This window comes from Rhopilema esculentum, chromosome 7 (genome assembly GCF_057945365.1).
Source record: "Rhopilema esculentum isolate cy_ngs chromosome 7, ASM5794536v1, whole genome shotgun sequence".
Lineage (NCBI taxonomy): Eukaryota > Metazoa > Cnidaria > Scyphozoa > Rhizostomeae > Rhizostomatidae > Rhopilema > Rhopilema esculentum.
Window position 1 is genome coordinate 4187681 of NC_142821.1, and position 27046 is coordinate 4214726.

At 34.9% G+C, this 27046-nt stretch overlaps 2 protein-coding genes across 2 annotated transcripts; one reads left to right on the top strand and one right to left on the bottom strand.

Moving 5' to 3' along the window:
* Positions 1–1913: 1913 nt before the first annotated feature.
* Positions 1914–24469, top strand: LOC135683540 (peroxisomal acyl-coenzyme A oxidase 3). Its single transcript, XM_065198829.2, has 16 exons — positions 1914–2360; positions 5159–5236; positions 7696–7785; positions 8721–8953; positions 9391–9597; positions 12460–12532; positions 13682–13804; positions 14234–14354; positions 15248–15370; positions 15708–15806; positions 16698–16783; positions 17780–17848; positions 18410–18545; positions 19067–19134; positions 19726–19812; positions 23096–24469. Exons 1-16 carry the CDS (start codon positions 2007–2009, stop codon positions 23210–23212), a joined length of 2064 nt encoding a protein of 687 aa, XP_065054901.2. The 5' UTR covers positions 1914–2006; the 3' UTR covers positions 23213–24469.
* On the bottom strand, positions 24281–26870 carry LOC135683562 (sterile alpha motif domain-containing protein 15). Its single transcript, XM_065198859.2, has 3 exons — positions 26672–26870; positions 25418–25516; positions 24281–25203 (listed from the first exon to the last, which is right to left on the bottom strand). The coding sequence occupies exons 1-3, from the start codon at positions 26813–26815 to the stop codon at positions 24994–24996; spliced, it is 453 nt and encodes a 150-aa protein (XP_065054931.2). The 5' UTR covers positions 26816–26870; the 3' UTR covers positions 24281–24993.
* Positions 26871–27046: the final 176 nt, after the last annotated feature.

Consider the following 27046-nt stretch of genomic DNA (forward strand, 5'->3'; position numbering starts at 1 on the left):
GTGCGCCATTATGGTATTTGCCCAAATAAGGAATTCCCAATGTCCAATTGATGGGGTATTTTTCTGGTCATTTCCAACTTAGTATAGAACATCTGTGCCAAATTACAGCTTTATATTATTTTTATCTGGGTTAGACCGTTTTTATATCTAATTCCACTACACTAATAGCTTTTGAAGGTGGTATGCTCATTTAAGCAATAAATTTGCCTGGAGAGTATCATTTTACAATTTGCTATGCAATAACTTTTGCTATGGTTAGGATCATCACATTCTTGTGCATCGAATGATGTGAAGTTTAATCCGCCTCCCGTTAATAGATCGGCTGTTAGGGAGAGAAAACCAAATATCGTGTCAAAAACGTTTACCGTAACCTTAAAGGAATTAATTCAAAGTATTTAGAAATAGATTAAAATGGAATTGTTTGGGTTGCTAACGATCCTCTTAAATCTGCTGATAGCAGGCTGGTTTTCCCAGAGAAAACTTCTAAAATATGCATAATATAGTTGTGTACAGTAATTATGGTTTTAATTATTGAGATCAAATCGCAAGAAGGAGCCAAGGAAGTCTGGTCAGTCCGTTAGCGGAGAAGCGGGAAGGGGCGGACTATTCCCCTAATATGTGGAAATTGGCCCTGAAAAGTAGCCTTAATTTTTCCACACCAAAATCTGTCCAAAGAGAAAGCCAGATATTTTCCTCTCGGACTAGTGAAGATTTGCTGTCAATATAATATCTGGAATTCTCAGCGTCTGGAGAATAACCGAAGAAGCGAATTTTACCAAGTAATCTTCAAAAGAGGAACTTCATTATTGGTTTGAATTGCGTTAGAACTTGCTGAAATCTTTTTCTGCAAGTATTTTGTAAGCGTAGCATATATCGCCATTCTCATATATCGTCATATATCGAGAAAATCTTACCCAAAGTGCCAGAGAAAACTTGATATATCAATAAGCCGTTCCTTTTTTTATCAAGACAACGGTCCGTGTCACAGAACTAAGGATACAAGTGGTTACTTTGCTGCCAACCAAATTTAAATATCTCAAAGTCTTTCATTGTCAAGACCTGACTGTAACTGAAATTATGAACATATTTTTCTGATGAGAAAATGGTTGCTTAACAGGCAGATTAGTCTAGTAACAGAGACTTTTAATACTAGAAATCCAATTCATTCAAACCTTGAGATTTCCCCTTTGTTTTAACGTTTTTACCATAACTTGGAGTAAAGTCTTTCTATTGAAAGACTTTGCTTGGAACAAGCCAAAACCAGACTTTGCCTGTAGATTTTAGTTATCGGTAAAATTCATACCTTGTTAATGAGAATAATTTAAAGCTTTTAATGTATCGTTGCATATTTCAAGACGTTTATTATAAATGGTATGAAAAGTTACATTTTTAGTAATGATGATTTTTCTATAGCATTGAAATTAATGCAAGTCCACACCCTTTAAAACTTTGAAACTGCGACTCATTTGACAGTAAATTTTTGAAAACGTCGTAATTCACAGCCTGACTAACCAAGCTGCATTAAATTTTCGGCACAGATTCATTTCAACATGAAAATTCAAGTTCTATGATTCAGGTTTTGGATAATTTGAAGCAAATAATTGAGAACGCCTGATCAAATCCTGGAATATGTTTGTTACGCTGTAAAAATTTTGAAGCAAGTTGGACGGGATGCAATCTTATACTTGTTAGTAAGTTACTGATGTCGAATTAAAATGGATCTGAATTTTGAATTTGAATTAATTTTATGTTTTTTTTCTGGAGTTTTCTTTAGTGGGCCTGCGAGTGCACCAGCCTTTGACTACCTGGAGAATAATTCTCTATAAGGTCGATGTCAACAATGGGAACCTGTTTCCCGGCTGATTGTATGTCTCGTTTTGAAATACTGAATGGGAGGTTTTCATAAATGTGTATTATGCAACAGCAACATTAGAATCAAAGTCCGAATGCGGGAGGTGGGGGTAGACGATCACAGTTGAAGAGGAACAAAAGAAAGCTCGTTCAAAATGGAGACGAAAGGATACCAAAATTCAAATATTGAAAAGCGATCAACATTTAACATACACGAAATGCATACGTTTTTGGAAGACATGTTTTGCAAGGATCTGCTCGATCAGATCTGGAGAACTCTCCAAAAAGATCCTTTGTTCCAATGTTCGGAGAAAGAATTAACCGGCCAAATGTCTATGGAAGAAATTCAACACCTTGAACACCTTAGATTAAAAAGATTATTGGAGTACAACTTTGTAGACGCCGAGTTGTTCATAGAGCACCCTTTACTTGCAACATATGCCCCAATGTGCTTTGGAATGGCCAAATATGGCTGGGGTTTGAGCGCAAGACTTGGTTTAAACAGCTCAGTAAGAAAGTTATTATGATTATAATCTTGGTTTAAACACCTGCCTGCAATGTTTGAATTTTAGAAATGTTTATTTTCTACTTCAGTATATTCAAAATATCAAATTTTTCCAAGAACGAGTAACAAGAACTATCTATTCTTAATAACTATTGTTTTCAGACCCCAGCTCCAGCATAAATTTCTTCTCATCATTTGCTTCACACTCAGTCTTGCAAATATTAATGACTGCTTCTGTAAAGGAAAGTTCTACCATACAATAGTTTTTACAATATATATACAATAGAGTGTTCACTTAAAATTGTCACATACAAGTCAATGATACGTTCCACATCTAGCAACAGCAAAATTTTCTTTTCTATCATTGTTGAAATCAATTTTGAACCATGCTTGATCTGATGCTGAAAATGAAGTTTCTGCTGTTGTTGAGCTAACAGGGACAGTCACATGATGAAACTGGCCTGCTATAGCATTGGATATGCACCTACCAACTTTATTAGGATAGGAAGTGCATTGATAAAGGAAGGTTGCCTTATTCTTCTGCTGAGCTGCACCTTTGTCAGCTTTTGCAACTTTTCCAGCACCTATGTGCGCATCACCTTTATCCACAAATTGAGTAGACTTGTCATCACCAATAGCGTCATTGTCCAAATCACCACTGGCATTGTCTCTATCCTATTTCGGCAGACAGGATTGATCTTTTAGAATGTCTCAAAATAGCCAAATAGCGTACAAGCACGTCTGTAGCAATTAACTATCCCGGAAAAAAAAGTTGAGACTTTTCAAGAAAAGTTGGTGTTTTCACTTTCCTTTGAAAAATACCTCCCCCTCAATTCAATGTTAACTGCATGTTTTTGAAGCACAAAAAAAGAACTACTTATCCAACATTGATTCAGGAGGGGAGGGGGAGTCAAGTTTGCTAGGGGCAATGTAAAGTAGAGAATTTCAGAAATTGCATTTTGTGTCAATAATTTTTTCCAGGATTGTAGCTTGTATCTCTGGGTGAAACATCCAAGGACCTTCTAGAGATCACGAGGGTAAATCAATCTAGCAGAAGTCAAGGAAAGCAACTTGGGAAAGCAAAAGATTTCATTAGACACTTCATCAACTGAAACAAAAAACATCTCAGACTTCCACTGACCTGACACTGTCAAAGATGGTGTCACCCCTAATGTCCATGCTGTTCATTATCCTGCAATTTTGTCTTCTTGTTGACTTCCATGCTAATTCTGCAGGATTGAAGTTTTGCTAAACACTGTCAACAATCTTCTCTAGCTATTCATATAACTTATCTAGCTGAACAACTGCACCATCTTTCATGCTGATTGCTTTGATTAAATCTTGTGATAGTTTGAAAATACCAGGTTAATGGAATCAGTGATGGTTAAGGGCTCTCACAAGGTATGCTGCAGCAACAGACTACTTTGCCTGGAAACTTTCCATTAATCCTGCCAATGTACCTCTATAAAAAATTCTGCTGGGAACAAAAGTTTCTTGCACCTGCCTAGGAATATTAAGTTCTCTATGCTAGATTCACTACTTCTTGGCAAGCATTTTTACCTCAATCAAGTTGCTGATAGCTTGACCAAATTCACAAACAAAGTATATTAAAATTCGGTTCTCTTGATGCACCTCAGATTGCAAAACATTTTCAAATATGGACACAGACCTTTGGACACAGATTTTATTTGAAGTTATTCCATATGCATGACAAACTTTCTAACATGACATCAGAATGTCTTTGAGACATTCAAGTATTGACTGGGATCCATCAGGCCTTGCTCTAAGCAAAATGAAGGTGCTCCATAAAAAGAGCCCCTTAGAAACTCTAGGCGCTCTATTTAGCACCTTTAAATAAAATATCCTTGAGAGCATCCTTCAAGAGCTTTGGAAGATCGAGAGCTTCATATCGAAAGCTTTGGAAGAGTGTTAAATAAGAAATTCAACGGTGATACCAAAAAGCACCATAATATGAAACAACAAAACATGCAGCAAACACTATGTTAATACAAATATAGAAATATAGGAAAACGCATGGCTTTAAGTCGAACATTAGCTTTGTTTCCCTTTTTATGCTATTCTTTCTATAAGACACACTAGAACATCTACTACTCACGAAAGCAAATGAAAACTGAAAAGCAATGCGGTAATTTGGACGGAAATGTGATCTCTGATTTGCAAAGGTGATTCTAAATTATTAAGAAAAAACAGAAAATAATACTTCAACAGAAGATTAACGCTTGCTCGAAAATCAAATAAATCTTCCGGAGATGAGGGTTGATGGCCTGTGACCTTGGTGGTTATTAGAGGGTTATTAGATTAAAAATGGTATCGAAAACCCAACGTTGAATTTGCTGAATTTTTTTCTCAAGGGGTAATCTTACGCAAATCATAATATTGCAGTCTATTGGGAAGATTGTTTATGCTTGATCAAGTTTATTAGACAAAGGCCAAGAAATTATTTTGCTCCGTGGTAATATTGTTTTGACGTTTTGAGGGGCTCTATAAATCGCTCTCCAAGGCTTCTTTTGGGTGCGCTCTAGGCGCGCGCGCTCGATCGAGCGCCTTTCCGAGCAAGGCCTGATCCATCTGTTCCTCTGCCAGTCTGACAGATGGCGGTATTTTTCTTAAATTTATTAGACATTAATTGCTATGCTTGTCAAACATTAGTTGTTCTCAAGATTGTTTTACCAAGCTCAGGTATTAGCTTTTTTGTTTAGTGAGTCCAAAAAATCATCTATGTTCAATTATGATTTATCCCCTCATTTCTGGGGTAATTTAGATTGATTTATTTCATTGTAGATGTTTGCAGGAACAATAAAAGCAACATGCACAAATCCTGACATGCTTGAGCTATCAAAGAAGGCATCAAGACTTGAGGTGACGTGGATTCTTTATACTCTTAGATGCTTTGTAACACACACCTAACACCCCCTCCCCATGTTAGACTTTTTGGCTACATTTTGATATCTAGGTTTTTTTGTCCTAATGCTATAAATCTTTATTTGATCTTAGTCTTTCCATTGTATTACACCCTCCTCACCTGTTTGTTGAATTAGAAGAATAAACTCCAGCCTAGACTATGATGGGCTAAAGATAGGAAATTCATTTGCCAATCTTAGAAGAGGCAGCAAAATAACTGGTCACAAATAAACATTTTACTAAACAAAGCCAAAATTCCTGTCATACCACCAATTTATTGAAAAAGATGTATTTGTGACCAACTTTTGTAAAAAGGGCACAAATATTTAATGACTATTTCTTGTCCTAGTGCCGAATAATTGATGCAGGTAAGAAAACCTCCCCCCCCCCCCCCTCAAAAAAAGTTGTTCAGATAACAAATGCTTTACAGAATAATTTTGCCTTTCTTCAGGTTAAGATACTCAAAATTATATCAGATCCCTCAACCCAAACTAAGCACACTGCAATTCTACTTTCCTTTCATTTTTACTTTTTACGAAGCAAAGCAGTAAAAAGTCATTTGAAAGACTTTTTACTGCTTTGCCATCTTTTAGTGTTCATAGAACTGATCTCCTCGCTGGAATTTACACTCTTTTGCACCCTTATGGATATAATTAATAGAGAAAGATATGCAAATCTTTATGGATATGCTTTAAAGAAAGATATGCAAATCCTTATGGATATGCAGTCCTTTTCGTTTAGCGCGTGCGATCGCACCCGCACACGCCTGCACACGCGCAAGTTGAATTGCGCGTGCTTTTGACAACACGTGCAAACAGGTGTTTTGCAGTTTTCTGTTAAAGGGCCTCTCCAGCCAAATTTTGCACTTGCATTTTATTGGCAATTTTTATAAAGAAGTTGAGCCTGCTGATCACGAATTCGTTATTTGTTTTTCGATATTTTTTTACAGTTTGTGAGATATAAGCTCTTGCATTTCGATAATTTAATTGAATTAACCGACAAAAATTTTTGGTTTGGTGACACTGTGACGCAATTTTGACGTCACAGTGTATTTCGGATAGTCTCGCCTCAAACCGAATCGAACGACGGCGATTCGCAAATTGAACACTGCAAGTGATGGTACTCTCCACCAGCTTTTCTGTTTGAGCATTTCAGACACCAATTCTGAAGCCTTTGGTTGTTCATCGTTTCTGGAGAACAACTGAAGTGACAATTTCGATTAATTATACGCGAGGGAAGAGCTGGAACAGGAACTGGAACTGGATGCAGTTATCAACGCGTGACCATGAGTCCTTCACGCTTCGGTGGAAGATATACGAAATTCATGGAGAACGAGAGCCGCACATTGTGACGTCAGAATGTCACCAAACTGATTGAGCTTTTGTCGTTTTTTTTCTCGGAAAGGTGCAACTTTAAAGCCTCACAACTTCTAAACTAATTGGAATTTTTCAAAAACAATGACTTTGTCATAATACACGCACCAGATGCTAACTTTTAAGTCATTAAAAAAAAAATTTTTTTGCTGGAGAGGCCCTTTAACATCAATTTCCCATGGTCTCATGATTGTTTATCCTTTCCTATGTTACTTGATTCACACTTTTGACCACAATATGATTTTTCCAATTTTCGGAAGTGATGTTTGGCTTTTGACTGAGTGCTCCATTCAACTTAGCGTCTCGTCTTCAGCTAAATCGCCATTAGCATGTTAAGTGTAATAACTGATTTCCTGTCAAAACGTAATTAGGCCCTGAAAGCAAGTAGCTGTTGGAAACAATTTTTACTTGCTGTTGTAACTTTGGAGAGTGACGACGACTTTTAAAAGATGGCTGCTAAGGGCAACAACATCTGTTATGTATTGATTAATTGAGTTTTGCTCTTGCACGTATTCGAGTGGCTTTTTCCTTCTTGCTCCTTTTACCAATTTTATCAGGTGTGTACTTCAAATTTTCTTACAAGTGCGATCGCACGCGCAAATTTGTTTACATGTGCGATTTGCCACACACGCGTAATTTTGCTCACGAAAAGGACTGATATGCAAATCTTTCAAATAAAGCCCTGTTGCAAATCTAAATGTTATGTACAAGATTTTTCCTAACAAACTGAATAGACTGTTGCTTCAGACATTAAAAGACAATCTGGGGACTCGAGGTAGCTTTAGCAAAAATTTGACTCATTACTTTCAGGAAAGTGGAACAGTATATAAAGTCACTCATTTCCTTTTTTCCATGAAACACAGGAAATTTCCAATAACACATACCAATAAGCAATGACAAACGCCAATGAGTGAACATTCTCATTGTCTAAACTTTCTACTCAATGACCTGTTATGCCTTTCTCTATGTTTCACACTTTCCATTGATGTGATCGAGTATTAATTATATATTTCAACTTTGACCTGTCTTTCTTTTTCAATGCAGGTATATGGCTGTTTTGCATTAACAGAAATTGGTCATGGAAGTAACACAAAGGCCATGAAAACCACTGCTACATATGACCCCAAAACAGAGGTACTTTTAGATTAAGGGTTTTGAAACATCAACATGTAAACAAGCATGTTTTTTTTAAATTCAACATGGGCAATGTTTTGCCAGATACTGTATTTTGCTGTGTATAAGGCACATTCTTGTATAAGAAATGCCCTTAATTCCTTGTTAAAGTTCTAAGATTAATTCCTTGTTAAAGCTTTTGCTAATGTAAAACCTGTGATGAAATTATTTTCCAGTTAAAGGCTGTCTGTCCCCCCTGTGATTGGCTAATTCTTACTTGAAATTCTTGCCTTGAAGAGGGATTTCATCTGCCTTTTAGCATCTGGCATTAGTTATTGTGGGTTATATGACAAAAATGCCTTAATATTTATATAATCAAAATGGATTTAGACATTTGACATCAAAACAAAATTCACAGCAACTCCCTCAGGGAGAGTACACTGTGGTTGTTCTTCATCCTGATTGCTATTTGTGCATTAATCCAATGATGCATAAATATCTTGGCCATGAAAACAATTGGGGGACATACTGCCTTTAATTCAACTAAACATTTAAATTACACTGAGTTGTCACTGGCAGTGTTCTTTGTTTTTTTCCAATTCAATGTTGTATTCACAATGATACATTTCTCATTATAGTTATGTTTCCCACATACCTCCAAATGAAGTGATACAGGGAACAAACCCTCTATAAAATAACACTTTGCCTTAAAAAAGAAATGATGGGATAGTCAATGCTAAAATGTACTGCTAAGACACACCCTCAGGCAAAGGCAAAAAAAATTTGAGGTTCATTTATACATGGTGAATTACAGTATGTGAAATATAAATCATGTTTGCTGCCAGAAAGGCCTAGGTTGCTCTAAAACGATTTTCTAGCGTGCACAAATAACTTTGAACGAAAGGTATATGTCAAAGGGTTTGTGGTTTTTGTGCTACTATAGTATTTTTTTCAAGGAATTCGTCATCAATACACCACATTTTGATGCTGCAAAATGCTGGTCTGGGCTGTTAGGTGATGGAGCAACACATGCCCTTGTCTATGCCCAACTCTATACACCAGACAATGTCTGCCATGGACTACATACTTTTGTTGTGCCAGTGCGAGATCCAGAGACTCTACATTCACTACCTGGAGTTACTGTGGGTGATATGGGAAAGAAGCTTGGCTTAAATTATTTTGCCAATGGGTATGATTATTTTGTCACCCATTCTTTACGGTACTAGGGAATTACCGAAATACGAAACTGAACATGCAACTATTGAAAGGAATGAGTCCCCTATTTCTAGATAATTTATTCAAATTTGGGATCATTGATTTTCTACCCTATTTTGTTGATAACATGACTTTATCAATTTTCTACTGGATTTTATAATCTTTCCTTCTACATGATTGATTTTCCACCCCACATTTGTGAGATTCCACCCAAATTTATCTATTGTAGTGTGGAATGCTGTTTATGAAGTTTTTCAAAGTATGATATTGCTATCCCATCTTTACTGATATTTGCTTTCTTTTATAGTTATATGTTTCATAAGTTTGTGTGACAAAAATATACATTTTCTGATTTTTTGGTAGAGGTAAGATCTAAATGAAATTCTTAACTAAACATTTTATCTTTCCTAGCTTTGCTTTATTTGACCATGTTCGCATTCCAAGAACACATTTAATGAACAGAACTGCTGATGTTACTCCAGAAGGTCAATATGTTTCTAAATATAAAGACCCACAGAAAAGGCACAGTGCTGCTCTGGGTGTTCTTTCTGCGGGTAGAGTTGGTATCACTGGAATGGGAATCGTAAATCTCAAAGTTGCTATCACAATAGCTATAAGGTTTGTTATGCTGCTTTAGGTACAAAACTTTCTATTTTTTAGACTTATTGTTCTGTTGTTTAACTTACCAAGTTGTTACTAAGCGCACATGCAGATTTTGTAATGCGAGTCGAGATGCAACATCTGCTAAGAGTTATGAAAGACTCTTGATAAGAACTGGCCATAATTCTAAACACAGCAAGAAATGTGATACAGACAGGTTTTTAAACCTTTGAATTTTAATGGGTTTTGGCTCTAAGAGTACATCAGATAACATTTCCAGTTCCTGTGTTCTATTTTTTATAGTGTACAGTGTATACAGTTTACAGTGTTCTTGAAGTTTAAGATCTATTCTCCCAAGCTGAAAAAGCCTTGCAAAGCATTCAACTAACTTCATGAATAAGATCTCAGATGATCACATACTACAAATAAGAAGATTTGAGCAACATGATACCATTATTTATGCGGAAGGATTCATCTCAGATTACAGAGTTAAAACAAAGCCAGTTAAGCTGATAGCTTTGCCACCGGCTTTGACACGCCTTTCATGCTTTTAATCTTCCAATATTTGAAAGTTGAATCATAAATGTCAAATTTAGCTCCATTTTCAAATTCACAAAACCTTTTAAATAATTTCCCTTACCACTTAACTTGTAGTTCAGTTTTTGTTTGAAAAATTTAGCTTACGAATTCCATAAAAGTCATCAGCTGATATAGACGAAAGATTGACCTTTTTGTAATTATAAATCATAAAGCATATAAACGGCAAAGGAACAAATGTGGAAAGTTATTACGTAATGCTAAAAGCAGTTATTTTAGAAACCTAGACTTGAGTAATCTTACAGATAATCGCAAATTCTGGAGAGTGATCAAACCAGTCTTTGCAGAAAAGATAAAATCAACACCCTCCATTACATTGGAAGAAAGTGGAGAATTGATTGGTAATGACCGCAAGATTGCAGAATTATTTAACAACTACTTTATAAACAACACAAGATCTAGGAATTCAACAAGATATAACTCACATATCAGTTACAAATGGTATAAATAACCAAATTGATAAAGCCATTGAGAAATATAAAAACCACCCAAGTATCATAAAAATAAGAGAAATGTACCCTGACCCACAGCCCTTTATATTTAGGGAAGTTAACAGTGGGGAAATTTGGGATCAGATAAACAAACTTAATACCAGAAAGGCCTCACCAATAGAAAATATACCTGCTAGGATATGTAAAGAATATTCAGACATTTTCTCTGAAATTTTACAAAGAACATTTAATGAGGACCTAGCTAATATGAAATTTCCAAAAGAACTCAAATTAGGAGACATATCATCGTTGCACAAAAAATTATAAAATTATAGACCTATTGCTACCTTACCATCAGCATAAAAAATATATGAGAGAATCATGGAATCACAAATTCCTCCCTTCGCTCATGGTTTTCTATCACAACTGCTATGTGGTTTCAGAACATAGTATGTGAAGGAATTATAGCACCCAACATACATTACTCAGACTCATAGAAAATTGCAAAAAAGCTCTAGATACTAAACAACAGTCAGTGCACTATTGATGGATCTGTCAAAAGCATTCGATTGTCTGAATCATGACCCTAATGATCGCTAAACTTAATGCTTATGATTTTAGTAGAAGCGCCTTTAATTTCCCATTATCGAATCTTAGCCAGAGGAAACAAAGAGTCAAAATAAATGGCTTTTTCAGTGAATGGAAAACCACGAGTGTAGGTGTGCCACAAGGATCAGTTTTGGGACCTCTCTTGTTTAATATTTACATAAATGACATGTTTATGTTTATATCAAATAGCCAAATATGCAATTATGCTGATGACACAACGCTTTATGTCATCGACCAAGACATTAAGCAGGCTATTAAAATACTAGAACAACACGTAGTTATTCTGAGAGAATGGTTTGAAAATAATCATATGAAAGTGAATGGGGACAAATGCCATCTTATAAATTTTGGTAAAGGCAGCAAAGACACATCTCTGAAAATAGATAATACGATAATTAAACCAAGTAAAGAACAAAAACTTCTTGGAATAAGTATTGATAATAATTTGTCGTTCAAAGGACACGTACAATCGATATGCAAAAAGGCCAGCCAAAAGCTACATGCTTTATCCCGAATCTCCAACTACATGGATGATAGAAAAGTAAAACAGACCATGCACGTCTTCATTTTATCACAATTTAGCTACTGTCCTTTAATTTAGGTGTTTTGTGATCGACAGGTTAACAATAGAATAAATAGAATTCATGAAAAGTCTTTGCTTCTTGCCTATGATGACTATAAATCAAACTTTCAAACTCTTCTTGAAAAAGACAACTCAACGTCTATCCAATATATAAAACTTTACATAATCTCAACCCAAGTTTCATGAAAGAAATCTTTACTGAAAGAAATACGTGCGATAATCTTAGAAACATATCCCGAATATCGCTTTCAAAACTAGAATCAAATTGTTATGGTATAGAAAATGCAACCTTTATGGGATCCAAGCTCTGGCAAGAGCTTACAAATGACATTAAAACATCTTCTAGCCTTGCAATATTTAAGAAAAAGATTAAAACTCGGAAAGATACAAAATGCCACTGCAGACTATGCAAACCTTTCTTTGCGCAGATTTAATTTTTGAAATAGTCATCGAATAATTGTATATTTTTATCTAATGAGTCATCCCTTTAATTTTGTACATTTCCTATATTATTTTATCTATTCATTGTAATTAATTTTAGATTTAGAAAAATTAAGTATAAATAGTAGGCTTTAATTAGCTGTTATATTAGCTAAAAAATTTGCTTCGCCTACTGTAAATAATTTTATAATAATAACAATAATAATAATTTGTTTATAGATATTCAGCTGCTCGTAAGCAGTTTGGACCAACTCCTGATGCTGAGATACCTGTCCTTGATTACCAAATGCAGGTATCTTCTATTTCCTAAATGCTTTAAAACAGTTTGTTACCAAAATGTATTGTTTCACCTAAACAGACGATCGTCAAATATAAACTCTATTGCGACCATCAACCAGCTTGCTAGTAATGGTAGAAATTCCCTAAATTTACTCCATCCATTTCTAACTTTAACTGTTACACTAGTATCAATAATATTCTGAAAGATATCAACAAGGTAGCCAAACTACTGAAAAACTTCGATTGGTTCACCATCCATATATACACTATTAAGTCGCAACCTGTCTTCGTTTTTGCCCACCTTTTGCGCATAAAATGGTTGTTATCTTTTGGCCTTCCTATAATCCCACTACGCCTTTTGTGAACTCTTTCCTTACAAGTAAAACAAAAATTGAGTCGTTCCATAAACTTAGCAGGAGAATTTTTCTTTTTCTGGGGCTGTCCAACACTGCACCCACTGATCACCACCTTTGTCTTGGCAACATTCACTCTCAGACTCAGATTATTCCCTTGAATAAAGGTCTGAAGATGAATGTTGCTTTTTTATGTGCTTAATTTTCCTCCATTGTAACGCTGATAGGGACTATGTCATCTGCCTAAAGCATTTCCTCTGAGTAACTGTTGTGTTTTTGCCTCAACAGACATATAAGAGTGAAAATAAAACTGTTTTCTATAAGTTTTCTATATCAACCTTTTTAACATCCAAGAACAAAAACAAAGAACAATGCTATTGAAATTGTGAGTTCAGTCATAGAAATGGTGCTCACTCAATCATTGTGATAAACCCCTTTAAATAAAAGTGTCTTTTCTAGAACCACAACAGCAACCTGCAAGAAAATATCTGCACAATTCTTCTAAGACATTGATAATAATGGACTTTATGCCAAAGTTGTCCCTCAATATGCCGTCTCTCCATAAAAGTGCATCTGGCCTGATCTAGAGCAGTAACTCAATTAAAGCCTCATAAAGTTCAAAACTAAGAGCCATTCTGCTGTACACTAAAGCATACACAGCTATACAACATGCTGTGTACGCTTTATTTGTATGTACTTGGTGTATACAACAGGGCTGCTTCAAGTTGTGACATATGTGAAAGACCACTGACAGTAATTTTCAGTGTATTCATTTGATATTTGATTTGATGCTCAAATATTTTTTCTAGCAATGGCGTTTGTTGCCATACTTAGCTGCTGTTTTTGTGACGGATCACTACTTCAAAACTTCGTATGTAGATTCACATGAGTTTCAATTGAAGCTGATGTTTGGTGAAAAGGGTGAGCATATGGTACGAAAATACTCTTAAGTTATAACTTTTTTCTTGTAAAATACGTACTTAAATGCACCTTCTGTATAGTTTTATGATGTTTTATCTTTAGAGTATTGTAGTGTTGAGAATCATCTTTTGAAGATATAACTTTGGGTGTTTATCCTACACAGTAATTTTCTGTGGTCATGATTCTGTCAAAATTTATGTAGTACAAGCCCTACATCATTTTCAAGGTAAATCATAAATGCATGAAACTGTCAACAATTTTCTCTGAACAATCATTTCTTTCCTGGTAGGGTGAAATTTTTCACTCTATAGTGGATGAAACAGCATTCTTGGGAGAAGACAATTGTTCTTTGTCAGCACTGAGACTGTTATATCCAAGAATTGAAGGAATTTGACATACTTGTTGAAGTTTCTTGGGATTTTGCTCTTTGCTCTTTGCAGGACAATACTGGTAAAGAGATCCATGCATTGTCGTGTGCAAGCAAGCCTCTAACATCATGGCTAGCAAGGGATGGCATCCAAGAATGCAGAGAAGCCTGTGGTGGTCATGGCTATTTATCAGGTACAAAATTCACTCTTATTTCAGGTTACGATTGTTCAGACATTCTGTTGGATATGTAGTTTTATTTTTTATTCCTAGTTTCTAACTTTTTTGTTAGGTTGTTTTACTTAGAAATATATACCTACTTTAGCCAACAGGTTTCATGATTATTACAATAATGTTGCATTTGGTGTCCTTCATTTTACTTTTTTTCAATATATTTATCACTCAGCATAAAAACATTTTTACACAATTTATATGTTTGTAGTCCTTCGAGTCGATACCATGTGAGCAACTAAATAAAATTCTTGTTGAATTTAAATTCTTTATTTCTCAATAAACTTTTGTCAGTTTTTTTCTCAATAAACTTTGAAAATCAAGTTTTTTGCTCTGTTTAAGTTTGAGTGCTTGCCCATTTGAGTTGAGTCATAAAGACTACGCCTCTTTTTCATATAATAAAAAACCATTCATTTCTTCTCACCAAATTTTAACACTGAAGCAATAGAAGTGTCAATTATACCTTCAATTCAGCATGATTAGTATTGCCATAATTCAAGAGATTGACAGGAAAATTTTACTAATGTTTTATAACAAGACTTATTGGTCCTTAAATTGTACAGCAACCAGACATATACTTCTAAACCTGGTGCCAGTAACGTAACAAGTGGCCCTAGTTTTTCTCTGAACTATTTAGTTACACGGATTCCATCTCAAGGATTGCCCAAAATATAACTTGTCCCCAATTTAAAGTGAATCTGACTGGAACAGAGAACTTTATGAAAATGCCAGCCATCCCATAATCACTTAAAATTGGGCTGCCCCCTGCGAAGTTGGCAGGTTTCCTAACTTACTGTTCCGTTTAAGGAGATTAAGAATCATCCAGTTTGAAATGCTTTTGATGATCTTCCTGATAGTCAACAGGTTTGGAAGTCTGCGAGATGACAACGATCCAAACTGCACTTATGAAGGAGATAACAACATGCTTCTTGGCCAGACAAGTAACCATCTGTTATCATTGCTGTATCAGCTAAAAATTGGTATGTTTCCTATAGATTTCCTTTAGATTTATTTGTGTTTCATGGAACAAATTTGAAATACGTATTCAACATTAGAGTGTTAAAAATCATGCCTGATTGCAGGAGCCATAACTTTTGCCTAATTTTCTGAATTTTGGGAGTTAACTTTCTCCACCCTCCAATAAAATCCTGCCCTATTTTGAATTAAACAGGGAATATACGATGCTCATTTTACACTTTGATAATTAAGGTGTCTTGCTTATCTTGTTAGCTTTTGCTTAACAATCAACAAGAATTATCTGTGTCTCGAGTTATACGCTCTCCAGCTTTTTTCGACTGTATCTTTGTCTTTATATAGGAAAGCAAATTGCATCACCACTTGGCTCTACCCTTTTCCTCAATCGGTATGCTGAAATCCTTTCTGCGACAAACCATCCCGATGTCACTACACCAGAAGGTAAGCACCCCACATTTTAGACAATAAGGAGTTTACTTTAGAGATTGCTAGCTTAATCTACTCAATTGATGAACTCGACAGTTTTTACATTTTAAATCCACCATTATAAATCCATTGCAAAGCAAAGCATATTTTTCTGTCTCCTTGATAGGCGAATTTTCAAATCTGTCAGCAGATAAAGGATGACTCAACAGCTTTGTTGGCAAATGAGACCTAGCCTGCGTGCAGACTTTACTATCCGTTGCGAAGGAGAACCAATACAAGCTCCGTATTGGTTCTCCTTCGCAACGGATAGTAATGTCTGCACGCAGGCTAATGGAACCTGAATGCGCCTTTTAGCAATGCGCTTTGGCTCAAATCCGCCATCATTGTTATATCAAAATGATATGTCCCCTTTTCTTTGATGACTTCCCTCGGACTGATAGAGATTTGATACCAAACGAACATTGTTCCTTGTAGCAATTGAGGCTGTGCGTAGTAGAATGTAACACTGTGTTACTAAATGTAACCTTGTATAACCGAATTGGGTTTTATGTTATACCAGCTACACCCCCTCCAGATTTTTTCATTTAAAATTCGTGAGAATGTATATAGTAAATGATAAGTCAGAAAGATCGTATGTTGCCCTGAAGTGTAAAGGAATCAAGCTGCACTCTTTTAATTTTTGTTACAAATCTTTTATATTATATTCAGGGCTATATAGGGTTGCTTGCACAAAGCTAATTCTTGTGCAAAAAAACTGCTCTTGCAAAAAGGTACCCTGAATGGCTATGATATAGTCACTTATTTTTTGTATGAAATTCCGTTGGTCTTGGATTAACATTGTTCATAACAGATTTATAGGTATAATGAAAAGTCGACCTTGTTGATAAATTGGAACTGTATTTTCAGGTGTTTTGGCTGCTTATGACTGGCTTGTTTGTTACTTACTTGCGGAAAGTCATCGGAAGTATAACGAACAGTTGGCCATGCAAAAGGTAAATGTTTTTCTCAAATCTCTACAAGTTATATTTAGAGTGAATGTAGAGGCTGCATAGTAGTTTTGGTACACACTGCCCATATACACTTCAAGCATAACATTTTTTCGGTATCCCCCCCCCTTCCTAACCTTATTTCACTATACTAGACAAGCTTCAAAACGACCTCTTTGTGCGTGTTTTTTCCTCAAGTAGTGTATCCTTATATATTTGTATCCTTACGCGAGTATTTTATTCTTTTGGAGAAAAAAAGAAGCAAAAAGAGGTTCCCTCCCTTCTAAGTATTTTTTCAAAGAATAACAGCCAAAATCAACCTTATTCTAAACCTCCCTTTCCAGCTCTGTGTGTTAAGAAACTTGCATGTTTAATTCTGTTAACAGCCAAAAAGGCAACCCAGCCATCGTCATTGCAGCATTCCACTCGTCGTAAGAATTTGTGTGTTGTTGTGAAAATACATGTTAAATGTTTGCTACATTTTCGAACTTACAAAAACTTTCAATCACCTTGTTACTCTGTAACCCCCCTTTATTGGCATTTGAGTTTTTCCCTATCCACCCTGTCTATTCAAGGTCCCCTATTTATTAGCATTCCCACCCACCCCATTTATTCAAAATTCCCTGTTTTCGAAATTCCCAGTCAGTTTTGCTATGAAATCAACTAAGCTTCTATCAAAACGGTTTTTGTGGTATTACCAAGCTAGATAAAGAATAGAACAAGATTTACAAAGCTATGTTTTTTCGATATTTTTCTAGGGCAAACCATTTTAACAATTTGTATCCCCCCCCCCCCCATTGGACTATGGTTTATATTGTGGACCTTGTTTTGTATAGAAATATCACAATCGTTGAGATCACCGTAAATCAATGACTAGCTTTGTCCCAGTTTTATTGGCCGCCTTGTTTGCGAGTAACATTGAATTGAGTTAAATCCTTTCGTTAAGAGAAGAATTGTGAAATCACTTTTGCAATGATTTGATGTTGGAAGTTTTTTTTACAGGACAAGTTTACAGCAAAGAATGACAGTCAGGTTTATTACTGTCGAACTCTGGCAATGGCTTTCATTGAAGTAAGAAATACTTTATTTATGCTGCAATTTTAATTTGTAAACATCCATGTTTTAAACTCAAATGAAGCCAAATTTAACTGTGTCCTTGTGTATCCTGTAATTTCTTTCATTGTAAAAGCATGTTGACAGTTTTGAACTTTGTATTTAAAGTCATCCCAAGTAAAAAATTTTGTTCTTTCTGATAAGTTAAAAATTGAGCAGAACAAAATGTTAGTAAGAGTTTGAATCTCGCATCATTAAGTTGCCAATCAGATAGTAATATAACACGGTCCCATAAACATTTACATTTCCTTTGAAGGCCATGAACAGTATATGCAAAATTGAAGGCATGTTTTCAGTACATTCCTTGTCAATACCTTGTCAGATTTGTTTGTAACATAGTTTTGCGACCCCTTTTCTTCATTGACTAGCATAAGCATAGCGAATAGTTTTCTGCAAATTAAATAACTGCTGTCTGAGTTAAAACTAATAGTGGTCTAATTCACATTGAAATTCCCATTCAATTGGAAATTTACCTATACGTATTACGTTGTCTCAGCTTTATCTCACTTAAATTTGTAGCACGTGGCAATTGAAAGGTTTTACAAAAAGGTTTACCAGACCGAGGTTCCACAAAGCGTTTGTAAAGTGATCAGAAACATATACATGCTTTATGGACTTTGGAGTTTAGAAAAACATCTAGCAACACTGTTTCAAGGTAACGCAGTTTGTTCCACTTCAGATCAAATGCTTAAAGTACTCCTCCTCAATGACCAATCTTTATCTATAAACATTGGCAAGAATACGACACAGAGGATGAATTTGGGAACGACTTTATGAGGTTTTCATTAACTTTGTAAAATATATCTTCATATTGCCCAATCACTAATAACTATAAAACAGGAATGACCAATGAACAAACAGGAGCGACTTTGGATACCTAAAAATTCATACATGGTACCTATTGGTTTATTTATTTTCCTTCCTGGCAAAAGTCAGTTGTTATTTTATCTCCTACTTTTAAGAATACAAGTTATTTTTGGGATGGATTTTTATGAAATAGGACTTTTCGACTTGCATTTGGTTGTGGCATTTTAGTTGCTTCTGCCAGACTTTCACCGTTACCCCCTCATTACCATGCTATAGCATTAAATTTCAGACTCAAAATACCATATAACTAAGGTCGTTTCTGATAAATTTGTGATTGTGTTTCTTGAGTTTAACCGTTCCATTCAATAGGTGGTTTCTTTAAGAATGGAAATGAAGCAATGAAACTGCGAGAGGAAATTCTCCAATTGTGTAGCAAGGTAAGCAGCATTTTTTTTGTTTATGATAAGATCCACTCTATTGCTATGGTTACATTTTTTATTTAAGGTTTGACTGGTTCTATTCATATAGGAAATAAGCTCTTATAACGAGGATTTTACACCTGCTGCCAATATAGTGCTTCTGCCAAATCAAAACTGGTCAAAATTGTGTACATTTGGACATACATTGTTACGTCCATCTAGAATCACAATCCATTCTTATATGCCAACAAAAATGCATTGCTCACTATGGAGTTTATCAGTATTCTCAGGTTGCCTTTTCGCATTTTTTTTTGAAGTTTGTAAAATCATGTAACATCAGTGGGTCGGTAAAGAGTGGGTAGTGAAGGGGAGGGGAGGAAAGAGCTTGTGTTACGCTTATTCCAGAGCCTCTTTCCTCTCCTCTTCTTCTTCGTCCGACCACTATTCGATCATTTCTTTAACTGAGGCTCTGGTACCAAGGGTAGCAAAATCAGTAATTACGATACACAGACATGCATACCCGTCTTTCAATAATTTAGTTCCAATGTCCAGTTTTATGCATTTTCCTATTCATTTGTAACTAGATGCCCATTTACTTTTGTATTGCAGCTGCGGCCTGATGCAGTCACACTTGTTGATACATTTGCACCTCCAGACTGGGTTCTGCAAGCTCCCATTGGTTTAAGTAATGGCAAGGTAATTCTTTATACGTGATACTCTTGTCCAAATGACATAATACCTGCTATGTTACCATTGTTGTTTGTTAGCACACAGACTCTTGTACTATCCTGTAAGAGCAATTAACAGTGCTCCCATGTAAAAGTATTTATCTTTACATTACAAAGCCATGCTCTGTGGCAAGAATAGGGGGATTCAGTAATAGGGTTTGCTTACGCTGCTCTATGTAATCAATGTATTTTTAGTTTTTATCTTTTTCTGCTATTACAACTATATCTTATAATAAAGATGATAGGAGTTGTTCCCATAATCTCATTTCGAAAAAGTAATAAGGTTAGAGGTAAAAAAGATCAAAGACAGTTTTTCAATGCTCTTCTGACTTTGCCAGAAACACCTGCGCGTTTATGACTGCCAGTATACGTTCTTTATGACTGCCAGTATACGTGTATGATGTGTTTTCTACCCTCATTTAGAAGTACCCAGCTTAAACGTTGGCTTCCTTTGTCCTTCCATTTTTAAGGAATTATATAAGTGTTGAGTTAATTTACTTCAGTCAAATTTGACTTAACATCACTGAACATGGCTGAACATTGCTTAAAAAGGTTTTCAATTGTTTACATCCCTCGCATTCTACAAGGGTTAAGTGTATTCAAGTGCAATTTTGGAACAGGGCCTTATGTCCATGGCAAAATATAGATGCTTTGATTTGTGCACCCAGATCATATACACCATATTTGATCTTAAAAAGCCCTCTCTTATAACGCCTACCCTCCAGTTAATGCCTATGGCTTTTCTTAGAAATGTTATAAAAAAGATAAAATTTCGTGTTTAGGTCGTTTTATAAGCAATGTCAAAAAGCAGCGCCATGCAGGCTATGAACAATTGAAAACAGAGACCCCTTATGACTACAATAAGAATAAGGATCCATTTGAAATAGCAGATTCGGACGTGGAGGAGAATCTACTAACTGAAATTGATTTAGACGAAGAGGAGGATGATTTTTTATCAATTAATTATATTTTGTACTTTTCAGATTTAGCATGGATTGATTTGAGAAAAATGATTTTATTTTACAAAGAACATTTTTTCAGTAAAGGACCCTCTCTAATAGTCGCCCTCTCCAAAAGGCCAATAATTTTAATAAATACCGGGCGTTTATTAGGTCAAATACGGTAGCCAGTGTCGCCGGCGCACTTCCCATTCTGAAGAAGAATCTGGTCTGCAGCACAGGCTAGTTCATATATAGATCTGTAAATGCTTTTGGTAAAAACCCACGTATTAACCACGTATTATTTTTCGTCTTGCTAGCTGGTGTTAGGGGGGGGGGGGGTGTTATATTTGCAGAGTCTTTTCCAGGAGTAATTTAAACGTAACTGAATTAGAGCCTTGCTATTTTAATCGACAAAGTGAATTTCTTCCGTTTCTGATTAAACAAAATACCCATGTGTATGATCTTGAGGTGTTTTGATAAAACTTACCCTTTTGGTTGTCAGTTTTTTGCCCCTACATTGTCGACGTATACTTCTTTTAGAGCTGTGATACAACCAACCCCTTTCATACTTCATACACAAAGTAGTTCAAGCAAGTAGTTAAGCTTGCGACATAAATCGAAATCGCCTTTCAGAGTAGATTATTTTCAAACACCAAGAGTTTGAAAATACATTGTTTCTGTGTGGACGCGAATTTTTTTAATTTTCATTAAGATGAAATGCAATCTTTTTAAAACGGATCCATGTAGACGAAGGCCAAAGGGCACAGAAATGACTCTTATGGATGCGGCCTGTATGTACAGAAACCGATTTTGCCCAAGTTTTTGTGGTATTTGGTTTTATAAAATGGGACAAAACAAATCAAAAAAATAAAAGAAAGTGGAATGCAATAAAACAAACAGTGAATAGTTGAATAAATGGAAAATGTTTTTCTAGATTACTTTGATAACAGGTGTTCCCCCCCCCAAAAAAAATGAAGCAGGTCTTACCCTGCACTATGAAGTTATTTACAGAAAACTTTGTGACTTAAGATATTCACCTGTTGTTGTTATGCCAATGGCGCATTTCGATAGACTATTTCTGAAGAGTATATTGCAAGACTTCATGACAATGTTGGTGGCCTGTGTCTATATATTTTAATTTTGGAGCAATATTATAGTAGCTGATGTTTTTTATTAAGTGCACAGTGACAGGTGTTGTGTTTATAGCATCAGAGGAAGATAACATAGTTTTAACAACCTAATATATATATATATATATATATCATAGATTGAAGAAAGTAAAACTACATGGTTTATCTCTACAAGCCTGTTTCGTGAGTAACTCACTCTTCAGGAGATGTTGATATATCACGCTCTACTTGCTAACGTATTGAGCACTGTGCTTTGGAAGTATCAAAAGACAAATTTCTATATATATATATATATATGTATTCAAAAGCTCATAATGTAAAATGTTTAAACATGTTTCGATCGAAGTCTTCATCAGTAATCATTACTGATTTACAGTAATCATTGTACATATTTAATTTTGTTCCTTCCTGTTTTTTATGCTGTCAGCTCTTATGTTTTAAGCTTATCTTTTCATTTTCTGTGCTTATTATTTTATTATTTTTTCTCCCTTTCTATTCACTTCTCTCCCAGTTCCCCATAACAATTTGCATTTTTACACATTTAACAATTTAACATTTAATGATATGTATTGTATTTTAACAATATGTATTTGAGATAGTCAACACTAACATCTCCATCACATTCTTTTTTCTACCTTTCTATTCACTTCTCTCCCAGTTCCCCATAACAATTTGCATTTTGACAGATTTAACAATTTAACATTTAACATTTAACAATATGTATTGTATTTGGCAGGTCCCCCTTAGATTTCTATTGTTTCTATTGTAATTTAGGTTGATAAGTAGGCTCCTCTGATTTGTAAAGTTATTACTGATGAAGCAAAAGCAAAACGTCTTACGGAACTGTTTTCTTTGAGTTTATATACTGTCATCTAAACATTTTATAGAATGAGTTATATATTGGGAACAAGTCAGTAGCAATCACAAATGGAAGTTCTTTATGAATCATTTTTCTGCTTAGTATGATTGACTTAAATAATTTGCTAATAGTTTAAAAATGTACGAAGTGTGGCATTGGTGCATCTATTTAAGCTGGTTGCTTATGTGTTTGCTTTTCATTTTGTGACACCCCTTTATTTAAATGGGATTTTGAATGGAATGTATCTCTTAATCCTCTTTTTGGCTCGTAATTTTTTCTTCCCTTTTAATCACCAATTCATATTTTGCTTTCATTTATTAGCCCCTAGAAAATCTTTACAAAAACTTCATGGAAGATCCAGACAAGAGGAAACGCATTTCTTGGTGGAAAGATGTTTTGAATCAGCCGTCAGATCAAGTACCTTCCAGTAAACTATGATTTCGAATATTACTTGACAGTAAGTTTAAGTTAGAAACAGAGATAATTATGTGTTCAACTGTTCTTTGATTCTCTATATATGCTTTTTTTTACTAAGCTTTTAGAAGGATAGAAGTCAGCCTAAGTCTGCGATAGTGCATTCTTTATAGAGACATATAATCTTTTGTTTAAATGGAACATTTAATCTTGTGGAAAATGAATGAATAATATTGTTTGTGATTTTAGAGTTTTTGGAGAAAACAGATTATCAAGTTAGGCATATGACTTGGGGGGCACTTGATTAGGAAATTGACAGGGATGTCAAGAAGCCTTTTTGGACCAACCCTGTCACATAAATAAATTTCCAAAAGGAAACACTGTCCTATAACAAGTATGCCAAGAATATGGCACAATAATGCCAAAAAATAACCAGTCTTGTGATATTTGTCATTGGTAACAAATAAAATTGGAACATGCTCATCCTAAGAAAACTCTAAAATCAGAGTAAGCTGTTCTCAAGTATTTCTTCTTTAGATTTTCTTAATTTTGATGCCATGTCCCAGAATTTAAGTACCATCAATAATACCCTGTCCAATAATTTTTAAGGAAAAAAAATACTCTGTCCTACATCACATGCTATAAGGTCAAGTATGGGAGTTCCCCCTTTGGTGGCATTTCTCTTGACAAGTAAAACAACTATTTTTAGCTGTAAGATGTAGCTATCTTTGAGACATGATTTGTAGTACCAGAAGGATGGCCCATTACTTTCCATGTTTGCTTCCAGTTCATGAAATTTTGCTTTTGCTGGTATTCATTGGCTAGTCTTGGAAAAAAATTAGTGAATTTAGATTGCTTATTATACTTTTAGCCATAAGAATGTAATGTAAACCAAAATAAAGTTATTTGCTTGATTGCAGTTTGCTGGTTTTAATCTCATGTATAATGGTATCTAGACATTTAGAAAGTTGAATGTGTGGCTCATTGTTGGGGTGAAGAAAAACGGTCATGTATTAAGATATATGTAATAAATTGTGTGAAAAATTACCGTAGATTTTTATAATGAGAATTGTATCATTAAAAGAAGGCAGGTCCACATCCATTGATATTTTTAAATAACAGTCCATTAGTTTTACATTTTGTTTTCTTAAACCTGAACAACATGCATCTTAAACCTTCTTGAACTGTGTTCTGTTGCAAATTTATTTAACCTATCTTACTGTTTCTTAGCATAATCCATCCTTTGTTGCTGAAAATTAAATTTTTCCAGATAAGGCTTTTGGAAGTTGTTGTCTTTTATTTCTACCTTGGTGTCTTACATAATTTCTGGAAGTTACCTTTGTGTTAAAGTTTTTAAAATATTCTTGAAAACTTAAATTTGGATAGGAGGCAAATAAGAACCACTTAATGGGTTGGCAATGGACTCTATTGCAGGAGAATCTTGTTGGTAGTCCTGGATAAGTGGCTTACATCAGAGTGTCAAAATATTGAAAAAAACTTAAATAGTTATTGGCATTACGATGATGGTTATCTACAAAAAGGGAGTCATCCATAAACCACAAGTTACACTTGTGTATCATTATATGAAAATATAACAAAATGCCTGATATGGTATTTACTAGTGACAGTATAAATATATATATATATATATTAATGTATTACAAAATGATTCAAGAACTTAGTACATTAACAATGTAATTTAATCAATATTCAGGTACTCTGTGTGTCTTAACAGGGCTATAGTTTGCAAAGTATTCATTACCAGCTACTGAATCTATCTTATGTGGAAACTTATATTCTTGATATCACAACAAATGTTTCTCTGGAACTCCATGTAGATTGAATTGCTTTAGTTCTCTAAGATGCTCCTCTAGTGTCAATGCATTTATTTCCTTGCCAGTAGCTGATTTCCTTTCAAGAAATAGTGTCTTTGGTTCTCTTGGTGGCAGGCTGATACTACGATTCCAATATGGTTCTTCTACATCAAGTAGTTCACGTATGTTCTTTGCTATAAACTGTAAATATATCAAGACACTTGCAGGAAAACCCATTCTTGGAAATGAAAAATGAACAAAGAGGCACCAATTTTTTACTGGGTGGTGAAATTATTGAGCATTGCACCACAAGGTATGTTGATAATGTTTAATGTTTGATTATTTTGACTTGTCTAATTATTCACATGAAAATCTGCAAGTTTAGCAATAAGAATTTGCTTATAGCCATATTTACCTTCATATGCTCAAAATCAGTTATCCCAATCTTGGGTAACGTAGACGTGTCCACCATAACCAACTTTCTTCCATTTATATAATTTGTTTTAATACATTCCTGGATTAGACAAAATAAGAAATATCACATTGTGTAAGAAAGCCCCAAGGTCCTGTGTAGCATTTTAAAGCAACATCTTCACTTAAATAGATTTGCAGGTACTTCAACCCCATGCTTACTCGACTCAATAATCTCATCTCTGATAAATATAAATAATCATCAATGTTTTTCTAATGTTAGATTAAAAAGTACCAAGATTACCAGTAAGATTAAAAACTGGCTCATTATTTTTGTTTGTTTGTGTATGCAAGAGGAAATTGCCTTGGGATGGAAATCTATACCCATTTTTACAAGGTTTTTACCTTCATCAATACCTGAAAGAAAAAATGTAGCTTGCAAAGGATAAATCTTTGTCTGCACACTTGTATAAATTTTCATACATGCTGCAACTTTACATGTTGCTTGTCTTTGCCACACCCTTTATTGGGTGTGGTCATCTTGTCGCACCGTTGTGTGGGTGTGGTCATCTCATTATCAATTACACAAAGGTGGTGAGTAACAAATAATGTATTGATAAAGCTGCAAATGATGTTAGTTATATGTCCATAAACAGACAAGTTACATCAAAAAATAAACTTCTGCACAAAGAATATGAGAATATTTTCTGTTCACTTTAAATGCCCATAGTTCTGAAGTAAGGAGAGACACCAAGTCAAAATTCTATATTCTGGTACTTCAATATGTCTTTAAGCCAATTGCCAGATCTCATTATGGTGCTACCTGTCAAACACCATGAAATTACAAAATGAAATTTGACACCAAAGTCAGTTCTTTCAGATTTTCAACCCCTGCTGTTGTTTCTATAAATAGAATCTTAGATGTCTGTCAGACATGCGATTTGACACCATTTTCGGATTGCTCATAGCTAAATTTAGTTGTAAAAGTTAAATAGGATATGTTCTGGTAATTTACTTCTCAGATAATAAAGAAAATTTTTTGTAGTCTTCCTCTGTAGTTTTACCTCAAAATTCTTGAAAATTCATTTACGGATATCTCAAAAATTACCGAAGATAATGATCTGAAATTTTCAGAATGTTCTATTCCTATTAGTTAGTACACAATAAGTGAAAATTAGCAAAATCTGAGATGGTAGGTGACATTTTCTTTTTTTCTCGGTGATTTTACACGGAATGACTTAACAAGCAGTTCCAATACCTTGTACTGTGGGAATCCTAGGCTCTCCATCCAGTTTTCAACCTGTTGAATGCTCCATGAAAGGCAAAGCGGGATACCTTGGCGGTCAAAAGCCGGTTCAAAATTTTGCTGCCCTGCATCTCCTTCCTTGTTTTGGGTAGCCATTTTAGGTTTAGGGCCTTATTTCCTAGCAACTGCTGTTTGCATTTCAATGGTTGTTGGCAAGGTCACGTGGTGGTGGTTGCTGCTGTTAAAGAGGCGTGAAGTCATTTTTTGTAACTTTCGATATTTTCATTTCATTATCACTTTCAATTATTTACACAGGGTAGAGCTATCAACTACATACATAAATTGCTTTCAAAGCTGCCCTGTACAAAGAAAACGATAAACGCTAAA